Genomic DNA, 13955 nt, shown 5'->3' on the forward strand with positions numbered 1-13955 from the left:
ATAATAAAGTTATACTTATCCAGAGTTCCCTGTTTCTAATCCAGTCCGGCCTCCTGGGATGACGTTTTATCCCATGTGACTGCAGCAGCCAATCACATGACCTGCAATGTCATCCCAGGAGGCCAGACTACACACAGAGAAGTGGAAGGAGGTAAGAATGACCGTTTTCCGCCGCGGTTTACGCAGCGGAAATTCCGCCAGAAAAGCACACCACAATGCGGTGCGATTTTTCGGACGGCATTCCCTGCAGTGTTCAGGGCGAATACGCTGCGCAGCTTTATGCAGCATCCCGTACCTTTAGAGCAGGTTTAGCCCGTGAGCCTGCTCCATATTTCAACACCTGCACCATGACATATAGTCATGGTGCGTCAAGGGGTTATCCCATAATCATTATTTATTACCTATCCACAGGATAGGTGATAAATTTCTGATCAGTGAGGCTTTAACCGCAGGAAGCCCCACCAATTACGAGCTTACCTTGTCGTTCCTGGGGCTGCTGAAGATAGTGCTCGGCAGCCCCATAGAAACGAATGGAGCAGTGGTTTAGCATGAACACTACTGCTCCATTTCTAATGGGGCTCCCAGGAACAGAAAGGCGAGCCCGTACGCGTGATCGGTGCCGGTTCCAACAGTCGGACCCCCACCGATCAGATAATTATCACTTGTCCTGTGAATAGGTGATAAATTAGGACTATGGGAAAACCCTTCTATTGGCTATGTACTCCTTTGACATGTGTAGCAGCATCCTGCCTGTAGAGATTTTTTTGTTAAAATGTAACAAAACTTTCATAAAACTTCTGGCATGTCATAGGGACATGTCAGAAATTTTGATCAGTGGGGTTCTGAGCAACGAGATAACCCACCGATCACTAAAAACTAAGCAGCAGAAGCGCTCGGCTGAGCCGATTGATTTCCGACAGGCTTTTCTCGGAAAGCCGAGGTAACCGTGTACGAACTCAATATAAAGTCTCTGAACCCATACACCAACTGCTCAGCTTTCCGGAAAAAAAAACGATCAGAAACGAAGCGGCTCAGCGTTTTAGTGATCGTGGGGGTCTCAGTGCTCAGAACCCCATTGATCAAAATGACATGCCAGAAGTTTTCTGAAAGTTTATTAACCTTTAGGCCTCACCCCACTTCAGTTATTTTCTTCAGGGTGCTATCCGTTTTTTTTAGTCTATGGGTCTATTGAAGTCTATGCCGTCCGTTTTTCACGGATCCGATGCCAAGTAACGGCAGGGCATGCCAAAGTTCCCTGCATCCAACACGCAAGATGGAATTTAACAGACCGTTTAAAACAGAACAACTGCGGAGTGACAATGGACACACGGATCTGAAAATAGTGAAGGATGTGTGCATGAGGCCTTAAAGAGGCTCTGTCACCAGATTTTGCAACCCCTATCTGCTATTGCAGCAGATAGGCGCTGCAATGTAGATTACAGTAACATTTTTATTTTTAAAAAACGAGCATTTTTGGCCAAGTTATGACCATTTTTGTAGTTATGCAAATGAGGCTTGCAAAAGTCCAAGTGGGCGTGTTTAAAAGTAAAAGTCCAACTGGGCGTGTATTATGTGCGTAAATCGGGGCGTTTTTAATACTTTTACTAGCTGGGCGCTCTGAAGAGAAGTATCATCCACTTCTCTTCACAACGCCCAGCTTCTGGCAGTGCAGACACACAGCGTGTTCTCGAGAGATCACGCTGTGACGTCACTCATTTGCTTAACTACAAAAATGGTCATAACTTGGCCAAAAACGCCCGTTTTTTAAAAATAAAAACGTTACTGTAATCTACATTGCAGCGCCTATCTGCTGCAATAGCAGATAGGGGTTGCTAAATCTGGTGACAGAGCCTCTTTAATGCTACTGACAGTCAGTCCACAGTCTATTGCAGGACTTCTCAATCATGTTCCACTAGAGGCTCAGTAGCCAGAACATGATGCCTTGACCTCCCGAAAGGTCAAAGTCCATGCCAAAATTAAAAATGTATCATTTATCTTTCATTTGTCTTCTGAGCCAAGCATGACATTAACCACTTAGCCACCAACCTATTTTAGGCCTTCATGACCAAGCAATTTGTTTTATTTTTCCACTGTCACATTCAAAGAGCTATAACTTTATGTTTGCGTCGTATTTGTATCTTTTAATTTGCACCATTTTGGGGTACATATAACCGATTGATTAACGTTTATTAATTTTTATTGGGGGGGGGGGGGGGTAATGAAAAAAAACAAAACTGAAATTGCACCATTCTCTTTTGCATCTTAAATTTACCCAGTTTACCATGTGGTATAAATAACAACTTTATTCAGCAGGTCGTTATGATTGCGGCAATCAAATTTTTTTTTAAGGTTTTACTACTTTTACACAATAAAAACACTTTCTTTTCAAAATTACTTGTTTTTGTGTTTTAGGGCCTGTTCACATCAGCGTTGGCTCTCCGTTCCGGGGTTCCGTCGGAGGTTTCCGTCGTGTGAACGCCGCAACGGAAAGTGAAACAAACCACAGCTTCCGTTTCCGTCACCATTGATATCAATGGTGACGCAAACATTGCTAATGATTTCCGTTCGTCACCATTACGGCAGTTTTCCGGTTTTTCAACTGAATCAATAGCGCAGTCGACTGCGCTATTGATTCCGTCGTTCGAGATGAGGAGATGAGATGCGGAGATGAGCAGCCCCCACGGGAAATCACGGGGGGCTGGCAATGGTACCCATGGCAACCGGATGCCAGACAATGGCTTCCGGGCTGCCATGTACAGAAGCCTATGAGGACCAGCTGGAGGGTGGTCCTCGTAGGCTTCCTGTCAGAGTGACTGTCACGTCACAATGACAGAACACATTACAGTACGTAGGTAGTGCAATGTGTTCCAGCAGCGATCAGAGCTGCAAGTCTAAGTGTCCCCTAGTGGGAAAAGTACAAAAAGTACAAAAAAGATCATAAAAAGGTTTTATAAAAGTTTAAAAATAAAAGTTATAAGTTACATCAACAAAAAAATGTTTTTTTCCCTATAAGTCTTTTATTATAGGAAAAAAAAGTAAACACGTTAAAAGTACACATATTTGGTATTTTTTCGTCACAACTCCTCCCAAAATATATAATAAAAAGTGATGAAGAGTACCAATAAAAACTACAACCCAAAAAAAAGTTATGGCTCTCGGAATATGGGGACACAAAATTATTTTATAAAAAAGTGATATTATCGCGCAAACACTACAAAACGTAAAAATAAAATATATACATATGGTATTGCCATATGTATGAATGACCTGTGACCTGAATGACCTGTGGGCGACGACGTCATCATTCCCAGCCAGCTTCTTTCACTGCAGACACAAGGCGTTGCGTCACCCACAGATCCTTCAACCTTGGAGTCGGAAGAGAGAAGACACCTCAGATCCAGGCGTCTTAGGGGAAGTGCAGAGTATGTGCAGGTAAGCATAGCAAACTCCCTAGAGACGAGCATATTAACCTTTTGGACGCCTGTAGCCGATGTATCTTCTTTGTCCGACGACAAGGTTGAAGGACATGTGGGTGACGTCACGCTGTGTCTGCCGTGCAAGGAGCTGGGTGAAAACGATGAGAAGTGTATGATGCCGATTCGTCAGCGTCATACACTTCTATTCACAACGCCCAGTTGGTAAAAACACAACACACGCCCAGTTGGTAAAACGAGAAAACACGCCCAGTTGGTAAAACGAGAAAACACGCCCAGTTGTCCATTGAAAAGCTCATTTGCATAAATATAATATTGCTCATAACTTGGGCAAAAGTGATCGTTTTTAAAAAAAAACAAAAACTTTGCTGTTATCTACATTGCAGCGCCGATCATATTCGATAGGAGATAGGGATTTGATAATCTGGTGAGAGCCTCTTTAACCCCTTAAGGACGCAGCCTAGTTTTGGCCTTAAGGCTCAGAGCCAATTTTTCAAATCTGACATATTTCACTTTATGTGGTAATAACGTCGGAATGCTTAAACCTATCCAAGCGATTCTGAGATTGTTTTCTCGTGACACATTGGGCTTCATGTTCGTGGTAAAATTTGGTCGATATATTCAGTGTTTATTGGTGAAAAATTGCAAAATTTAGAGAAAATTTGGAAAAAATAGCATTTTTCAGAATTTAAAAGCATCTGCTTGTAAAACAGACTGTTATACCACCCAAAATAGTTACTAGTTCACATTTCCCATATGTCTACTTTAGATTGGCATCGTTTTTTGAACATTTTATTTTTCTCATATTTTTAAGAAACTTTCAAAATCCTTTTTTTTAAGGTACTTCTTCAGTTCTGAAGAGGCTTTGAGGGGCCTATATATTAGAAACCCTGATAAAACACCCCATTTTAAAAACTAGACCCCTCAAAGTATTCAAAACAGCATTTAGAAAGTTTTTTTAACCCTTCAGGCATTTCACAAGAATTAAAGCAATGTGGAGGTGAAATTTGCAAATTTCATTTTTCTTGCTGAATTTCAATTTTTTTTTTTTTTTTTCTGTAACACAGAAGGTTTTACCAGAGAAACACTACTAAATATGTATTGTCCAGATTCTGCAGTTTTTAGAAATGTCCCACATGTGGCTCTACTGCGCTCATGGACTAAAACACAAGCCCTAGAAGCAAAGAAGCACCTAGTGCATTTTGAGTCCTCTTTTTTTATTAGAATATATTTTAGGCAGCATGCCAGGTTTGAAGAGGTGATGAGGTGCCAAAACAGTAGGAATCCCCCAATAGTGACCACATTTTGGAAACTACACCCCTCAAGGAATTCATTTATGGTTGTTGTTACAATTTTGACCGCACAGTTTTTTCACAGCACCTATTTGAATTGGGCTGTGAAATTTAAAAAAATTTCATTTTTTCCAATAAGATGTCATTTGTGATCAAAATTTATTATTTTCACAGGGAACAAAATACCCCATTTTGTTGCCCAATTTGTCCTTAGTGCGGCAATACCCCATTTGTGGTGATAAACTGCCGTTTGGGCCCATGGGAGGGCTCAGAATGAAAGGAGCGCTATGTGTTTGTTGGAGTCCAGATTTTGCTGGATTGGTTTTCGGGTGCCATGTTGCATTTGCAGAGCCCCAGAGGTATCAAAGCAATGGAAACCCACAGAAGTGACCCCATATTGGAAACTACACCCCTCAAGGAATTCATTTATGGGTGTTGTGAACATTTTGACCCCGTAGTTTTGGCTGAAAATTTATTATTTTCACAAGAAATAAAATACCCCATTCTGTTGCGCAATTTGTCCTGAGTGCAGCAATACCCCATTTGTTGTGATAAACTGCCGTTTGGGCCCATGGGAGGGCTCAGAACGAAAGGACCACCATTTGGCCTACTGGGGATTTTCTCGTGCAAAGTCATGTGTGCAGAAGCCCCAGTACAGTTGAAACCCGCAAGAAGTGACCCCGTTTTAAAAACTACACCCTTAAGGCATTCATCTAGAGGTGTAGTGAGCATTTTGACCGGAGAGATACACCCCATAAACTGTAATGTGGGTTCTCCCGGGTATGGCAATACCCTCAATGTGGCTGTTATCAGCTGCTTGGGCACACAGCAGGGCTCAGAAGGGAAAGATAAGGGGGGATAAGCTGTGCGGAGTACATCAGGGTAAGTAGAATTGGGGTAAATTATAAAACAAGGGATGTATGATAAATTTTAAAACACTCTTTCATACAGAGCCCTGGTTTTTCGGGACACGTGTCACATTGATATATTGTGTCATCCCTTATCGCCCTCTTATAGCAGACTTTGCACCTCTTTTGACTTTTTCCCTTCTTGGCAGTTTGGGGAACTTCTCCTGGAAAGTGTTGCCCTGGTGCGATGCGTGTGGCCTCGCTTCCAGAAGTACTGGGTGCCCCCCCCGTTCCTAGTCCCTAAAGATTAGGTTCTTGATAATCACCTCTTGAAATTCCAGGAAAGTTCCCCTCTGGCCTGTACATCGGCATAGCACGTACACATTGTACAATGCCATCTGTATGATGTGCCCGGCCAGCTTCTTATACCACACCGAATGGCGCTGTAGGGCTTCAGGACTTGATCTGACAAGTCCATCCCTCCCATGTACCTATTGTAGTCCAGGATGCAGTCTGGTTTAGGGGTCTCTGTACTGGTACCTCGTACAGGTACATGGGTACTGGTGTGACATCTCTCTTGTCCTTGTACTTGACACACAATATGTTGCTGCTAGAATGTGCCCTGCGCTCACCCCTTCTTGTTTGCCCTGCAGAGTCTTAGGGAGGTCTCTCAGATTTCTTCTAGCAGTGCCGCATGCCACAGGACTGGAAGCGAGGCAGTTGAAGAGTGGGACGCCGGTATAAAATTTATCCAGGTAGAGTAGGTAACCCTGGTCCAGCAGTGGGTGCACCAAATCCCACACAATATTTGCATTAACTCCCAGTAAGGGGGGGCATTCTGGGGGCTGAGCACTGGTGTCCTTCCCTTCATATATCCTAAACCTGTAGGTATACCCTGATGCACTCTCACAGCTTATACATCTTCACGCCATACCTTGCCTTCTTACCCGGCAGGTACTCGCGGAATTGAACCCTCCCTTTAAAATGTACCAGGGACTCATCAATAGAAATACACTTCTCGGGGGTGTATGCTTGGGAAAACCGGGCACTGAAACGGTCTAATAGGGGTCTACGTTTATACAAACGGTCAAAACTGGGGTCATCTCGGGGTGGGCACGGCTCATTATCAGTATGATGTAAGAAGCCAAGTATTGCCTGATTTTTTTATTTTTTTTTTAGGTTACAGTTCAGTTCTGAAGTTGCTTTGATGGACCTATATATTAAAAACCCCTATCAAACACCCCATTTTAGAAACTAGACCCCTCAAAGTATTCACAACAGCATTTAGAAAGTTTATGAACCCTTTAGGTGTTTCACAGAAATTTAGAGCAAAGTAGAGGTGAAATTTACTTTTCTTTTTTTGTCAGAAAATCCTCTTTATACCATTTTTTTTATAACACAAAAGGTTTTACCAGAGAAACGCAACTTAATACTTATTGCCCAGATTCTGCAGTTTTGAGAAATATCCCACATGTGGCCCTAGTGCGGTAATGGACTGAAGCACCGGCCTCCGAAGCAAAGGAGCACCTAGTGGATTTTGAGGCCTCTTTTTTATTAGGCACCATGTCCGGTTTGAAGAGGTCTTGTGCTGCCAAAACAGTGGAAACCCCCCAAAAGTTACCCCATTTTGAAAACTAGACCCCTTGAGGAATCCATTGTAGTTTTCTTGGGGTGCATGAGGCTTTTTGATCAGTTTTTATTCTATTTTTAGGTGGCGTGGTGACTAAAAAAACGCAAATTCTACTATTGTTTTTTTAATCAATTTTTTTTACAGCGTTCACCGTGCGCTATAAATGACATATTCACTTTATTCTGCGTGGCGATACGATTACGGCGATACCAGATGTTTATAGTTTTTTTTATGTCTTATGGCGTTTTCACAATAAAATACGTTTTGTAAACATTCACTTTTTGTGTTGCCTTATTCTAAGAGCCATAACGTTTTTATTTTTCCATCAATAAAGCCGTGCGAGGACTTATTTTTTGCGTAACGAACTGTAGTTTTGATCATTACCATTTTTAGGTACATGCGACTTTTTGATCTCTTTTTATTCCATTTTTTGGGAGGTGAAGTGACCAAACAATTGTGATTGTGGTACGGTTTATTATTATTTTATTTTACGGCGTTCACCGCGCGGGATAAACAACTAAATAGTTTTGTAGTTCAGGCCGTTACGGACGCGGCGATACCAATTATGTATAGTTTATTTGTTTGTTTATATATTTTTATTAATAATAAAGGACTGATAAGGGAAAAAGGGGGATTTTTACTTTTAATACTTTTAAAACATTTATTTTCTTATTTTTACACATCTTTTTTTAACTTTATTACTTTGTCCCACTAGGGGACTTGAGGGCAGGAGGCCCTGATCGCTATTCTAATACACTGCACTACATGCGTAGTGCAGTGTATTAGAACTGTCAGCTACTCACTGACAGCAAGCATAGTGGGTCCTGACTTCGTCAGGACCCACTAGGCTTCCATCGATGGCAGAGCCGGACGCCATTGTTTGGTGTCCGGTTGCCATAGCCACCATCACCAGCCGCTATCGCGTAGCAGGCTGGCGATTGTAGCTTAACCCCTAAAAAGCCGTCATTACTATTGAAGACGGCTGTTAAGGGGTTAATCAGCGGGGACACAGCGATCGGTCCCCGCTGTAGGAGTTGTGGCAGCTGCTGTACGAGACAGCAGCTGTCACAGCTCCTGCATGTGTCGGGAGGACGGCCGAAATGGCCGTCATCCCCGCGACGTAATAATCCGTCGCTGAGCGCTAACGATACAGTTAGCGCGACGGATTATTACGTCGCTGAGCGCGAAGGGGTTAAGGTCTAAAATAGCCTGGTCATTAAGGGGTTAAAGCAGTAAAAACTGTTGGAACTCTGTAAGAGCACATATAGTTTGATATAATCAATGGTTGACACTAAATCCGCAGGTAAAACCGCAATATGCACAGCAAAAACGCACGATTTGCTGCGGATTCCTGGGACTGAATTACCCGAGGCTTTTTAAGATTCTGCCGATTTTCTGAAATCGGCAGCATACCCATACCTAAATCCCTGTTTACACAGTGCAGGTTTACTGTAGATTAGTTTAAAAAAAATGCACAAAACAAGAGGGTAAATATACACTATGCGTATTTCCTGCGGTTTTGCCGTGCGTATTTGCATGCGGCAAAACCGCAGCGTAAAACAATACCAGCATAGGAAATGAGATTCCAGGGAATCTCATGTCCCCACTGTGGTATTTTTGAGGACGTAAATTGACCCGGAGTGCGTATTTTATCTTCTTAGGCCTCATTCACACGACAGGTTTTGCCGGCCGTTCATAAATCGGCCGGCACCCGGCTGCATTAGGAATAATAGACCCCTAATGGGGCTATTCACACGACCGATTTTTTGACGGCAGGGAAAACCGTCCGTCAAAAAATAGGACATGCTCTATTTTCGGCCGGGTAATACACGGCCATCACCGGAATGTGTCCCGAGTGTTGGCCGGGTTATCCGTGGCTTGCGCTCTGTCTCCTCCTTCTCACAGCGCAGAGTGCATGTGAGGAGGAGGAGTTGATGCTTCAGAAGTTTCCCCTGATGTCACTGCCCAGATATGGACAGAGACATCAAGCGCTCTGTCCAGGATCGGAATCACCGAAAACACGGGGACGAATGGCATCGCTGTACACTGTGTGGCAGGGCCGGGGTGTACAGCAGGTGGAAGGAGCGCTGCGCTGGCTCCCTTCCCCTGCTTGTTTTAAAAGCGCCCTGGCCCGGCGACACCTTCGATGGCACCGCTAGCAGGCGCTGCTGCGGCTGCTACTACTACTACTGTAGCGACGCCACTATAGCAGAGCGGGGAGGTATCTCCCCGCTCTGCTATGTACTAGCCCCACTTTAGCTCCTTGAAGGAGCGGAATCCCTGTGTTTTCGGGGATTCCGCTCCTGGACAGAGCGCTTGATGTCTCTGTCCATATCTGGGCAGTGACATCAGGGGAAACTCCTGAAGCGGAATCCCCGAACACATGGGGATTCCCCTTCAGGAGTTGCCGCTGATGTCACTGTCCAGATGGCAGATTTTACCGGCCGGCACTCGGGCGGGACCCGGTCGTGTGAATCCCGCCTTAGTTCTGGGGTAATACGCAGCAAAACCCACAGCATGAAAAGGCCACGATTTTCAGAGCAAAACGTTAAAAAAAAAAAACAACGCACCTTCAGGAGCTTTTTTTGCTGCATATTTCTTGCGGTTTTGCTGCATATTTTCCGCAGCAAAATATGCAACGTATGCATGTAGCCTGAGGGCGGATTTACACGAACGTGATATACGTCCGTGCAACGCGTGTGATTTTCACGCGCCTCGCACGGACCTATGATAGTCTATGGGGCTGTGCAGACAGTCCGTGATTTTTACGCAGCTTGAGTCCGCTGCGTAAAACTCACGACATGTCCTATATTTGTGCATATTTCGCGAATCACGCACCACACGGAAGCACTTCCGTGGGACGTGCGTTATTCGCGCAACAGCAGGCAAGCAAAACTATGAATGTAAACAGAAAAGCACCATGTGCTTTTCTGTTTACAAACCTCCAAATGTAGTGTCATAATGGCGGCTGCACGAAAATCACGCAGACGCACATCCTATGTGATGACATACGAAGCTGTTAAGTGCCTTTTGAGCACGCAAAACGCTGGGTTTTTTGCACACGCAAAACGCACCCGCTCGTGTGAATCCTCCCTGAAGCTGTAGTTAACATACTCCTTCTGCTTAGGTTCCGATTCTGCATTTGGCCCAAAAAAAAAATACAAGCAAGTCTGCACTGTGGGAACAAGGCCTTTAGGCCCTGTTCACATCTGCCTACGGGTTATCGGAAGATGCTAGAAGCGCTCGACGGAACACATCGATACCGTAATTTGCCGTAAACAACAGCGCGGCATGCTGCGCTGTAGTTTCCGGTATTTTTGGCAGGACTTGCAACGTCCCCAGGTAAGTGAATCTTTACTAAAACTAGTTGCATAGCCCTGGTCTAGTGTAAACACTTTTTTTACAAGTCTATTTTTCATAAATAAAAACATTGTCTAGTCCGCACCCCTTTATTGGAGAGGGGTCAGGTCTTAAGTTGAGGCATCTACAGGAACCTAAAAAAGGGCTGGATAATTTTTACACAATACACCCGAGTAATCGTCCCTTCACATGCAGAGTCACTAAATATGAAGTCACTTTTTACCAATGCTTTGCTTTTAGAATACGTCTACAAGCTCCACAGTTTTGTGAGGGAACTGAAGGCAGGAGAAACTTGACTTCATGTTGACAAAACGGAACTGTGAATCAAACCGTCCTACAGAAGCATTGGAAACATTCTCAGCTCGTATACAGATATACTCAGTACGGGACAGACGAGTGCAAGGACTTCCACCAACAACTACATCTGTAAGACAACACAGAGAAATCTCACCCGCCGCATTTCGGGCCTTTCCACTTCCAACACTTCCGACGACTCTTTCACCGTGTCTGAAGAGGCAGTGTGGCCGCAGGCAACTCTCACCGAACGGACACTTAATCCCCCGGAAATAACCGGTATTCTTCAACATCCTAACCCCTCCGATATCCAGTCACCGGGACAACCAGAGCGGCGCCATATTGGACATTTGAGAGGCAAGGGGGCGGTGACGGGGGCGGTGGCCTGTTAGGACCTTTCTTAAGACTGCCCTCAGAGAATGCCAGAAAGAGGGGATTTCACGACGAAGTAAAACCGGAACAACGGGGAAAGTCCACAGTACAGAGCGCCTCTAATCTGCTCGAGGGAAATCTTACACGCCTCACTGGTACCTATTGTTTCTGAAAACTTCTGACGTGCTATAGTTACATGTAGTATGGCCCTGTTCACACAGTTTTTTGCAGTGGAAAAAACGTCCGAAATTGACTCCCATTGATTTTAGGCGTTTTTTTACTGCGAGCAAAAAAAAAACGCTTGCAGGAAAACAAAGCGACATGCCCTATCTTGAGGCGTTTTCTGCCTCAAAAAACCCATTGAAATCAATGGGAGATGGCAAAAAATGCTCGCGGTTGGTTATTCTATCTTTCTGTTGAAGAGATAGCTAAAAAAAAAAAAAAGCCTTAAAAAATGCTTGTTGCGCAAAACCACTTTAAAAAACCGGAGCTGGGTTTTCCAGGCAGAGTTTTCTGCCTGCTAAAAACTCAGTGTGAACAGGGCCTTAGGCCTCATGCACACGACCGTAAAAACACCCGTTATTACGGGTCGTAATTACGACCCGTAATAACGGGCCCATAGACTTCTATTGGCCACGGGTACCTTCCCGTTTTCTTACGGGAAGGTGCCCGTGCCGTTGAAAAAGATAGAACATGTCCTATTTCAGGCCGTAATAACGGCACGGACAGCCCATAGAAGTCTATGGAGCTCCCGTAATGACGGGTGGCTATGTGTGTGCACCCGTCATTACGGCAGCGTTGCTAGACGACGTCAGTAAATAGTCACTGTCCAGGGTGCTGAAAGAGTTAACTGATCGGCAGTAACTCTTTCAGCACCCTGGACAGTGAATTCCGAGCAGAATATAGAGCAACCTGTAAAAAAAAGACGTTCATACTTACCGAGAACTTCCTGCTTCCTCCAGTCCGGTCTCCCGCCCGTTGCCTTGGTGACGCGTCCCTCTCGACATCCGGCCTGACTTCCCTGGATGACGTTTCAGCCCATGTGACTGCTGCAGCCAATCACAGGTCAATCACAGGCTGCAGCGGTCACATGGACTGCCGTGTCATCCAGGGAGGTCGGGCTGGATGTGAAGAGAGGGACGCGTCACCAAGACAACGGCCGGGTAAGTATGAATTTCTTTAACTTTTATTACAGAAAGGGCTGTCCCTTCTCTCTATCCTGCACTGATAGAGAGAAGGGCTGCCGATTACTGAAGTGTAATTTTGCAGCCAAAACGTGCCCGTAAATACTGGTGCAAAACGGGTCGAATACGTGTGAAACCGGACCCGTATTTACGCCAGTATTTACGGGTGGGAAAAAATACGGTCGTGTGCATGAGGCCTTAGGCCCTGTTCACACGGAGTTTTTTGACACGTTTTTTGACGCGGAAAACGCGTCGGAAAACGCGCCAAAAACGACCCAAAATGACTCCCATTGATTTCAATGGGAGACAGAGGCGTTTTTTTACCGCGAGTAAAAAAAACGCCTCGCGGCGAAAAGAAGGGACATGACCCTTCTTGATGCGGTTTCCGCGTCCAAACCCGCATTGAAAGCAATGGGGACACGTCAAAAAACACCTCGAACTAGTGAGGTGTTTTCTGACGAGTATATTGCCGAGAGTTTTGGAGGAGTTTCTTGCAGTCTCCTGCTGCTAGTCCAGCCCAGAAAGGGGCTGTCATTTCCTGTCTGCTCGTGGAGGCTGAAAAACATCGTGGACAGAACTCAGGGATACAGAAAACCGAAGTCCTGCATCCAAATACAAGTAAGTGCACTTGCTCCTATGTTCCATACATGTATGGAGCTGTGCATTTTTTTTTTTATAATTTTTTTTTTAATTTTTTTTTCTGATTTTTTTTTTAGATTTTTTTATTTTTAATTTTTTAATTTTGTTATGCAGTTGTTCATGTATGTCATCTCTTTTTTATTTTTTTTTAACATTTCAGGAACAGAAATGATGACAGCAGAGGTGTACCACCGAATGGACATTGATGTTGGGAAATTGATTCAAGAAGTAAGTATACTTTTTTTTTTTTTAATGTGGGCCTGTTCACATCAGCGTGGTTTCCGCTGAGGGGTTCCGTCGGTGCTTTCAGTCAGGGGAACCCCTCAACGGAAAGGCAAGTGTGAAGTGGTGACAGATCCGTTGCTAATTGTTTCTGTTTGTCCCCGTTGTGCAAAGGGTTCTGTCGTTTCGACTGAACCAATACCGCAGTGTAGGGAATCCCATTAGCAACGGATCCATCAGCATTGAAGTCAATGATGATGCAAACAGAAAACAATGTTTTTTTTAATGTGGGCCTGTTCACATCAGCGTGGTTTCTGCTCAGGGGTTCCGTCGGTGCTTTCAGTCAGGGGAACACCTCAACGGAAAGGCAAGTGTGAAGTAAGTTCCGTTTGCATCACCATTCATTTCAATGGTGACAGATCCGTTGACAGAAGGATGTCAGGCTGGGTTCACACGACCATGTTACGTCTGTAATGTACGGAACGTATTTCAGCCGGAAGACCCGGACCGAAGACAGTGCAGGGAGCCGGGGTCCTAGCATCATAGTGATGTACGACGCTAGGAGTCCCTGCCTCGCTACAGGACAACTGTCCCGTACTGTAATCATGATTACAGTACGGGACAGTAGTTCCACGCAGAGGCAGGGACTCCTAGTGTCGTACATCACTATGATGCTAGGA

The 13955-nt window shown here is 44.6% G+C and overlaps 1 protein-coding gene across 3 annotated transcripts in view; it reads right to left on the reverse strand.

The window, feature by feature from the left end:
* Positions 1-11295, reverse strand: part of REXO1 (RNA exonuclease 1 homolog) — a 296453-nt gene extending 285158 nt beyond the window's left edge. Inside the window, exon 1 of one of the 3 annotated variants that reach the window (XM_075863701.1) lies at positions 11016-11293. In XM_075863701.1, coding sequence (XP_075719816.1) covers positions 11016-11151 — 136 coding nt within the window. In that variant the 5' untranslated portion in view covers positions 11152-11293. Of the gene's footprint in view, positions 1-11015 lie in introns of all 3 variants that reach the window. The other 2 variants (XM_075863706.1, XM_075863713.1) reach the window with 2 other exon arrangements.
* Positions 11296-13955: the final 2660 nt, after the last annotated feature.

This window comes from Rhinoderma darwinii, chromosome 1, assembly GCF_050947455.1.
Source record: "Rhinoderma darwinii isolate aRhiDar2 chromosome 1, aRhiDar2.hap1, whole genome shotgun sequence".
Lineage (NCBI taxonomy): Eukaryota > Metazoa > Chordata > Amphibia > Anura > Rhinodermatidae > Rhinoderma > Rhinoderma darwinii.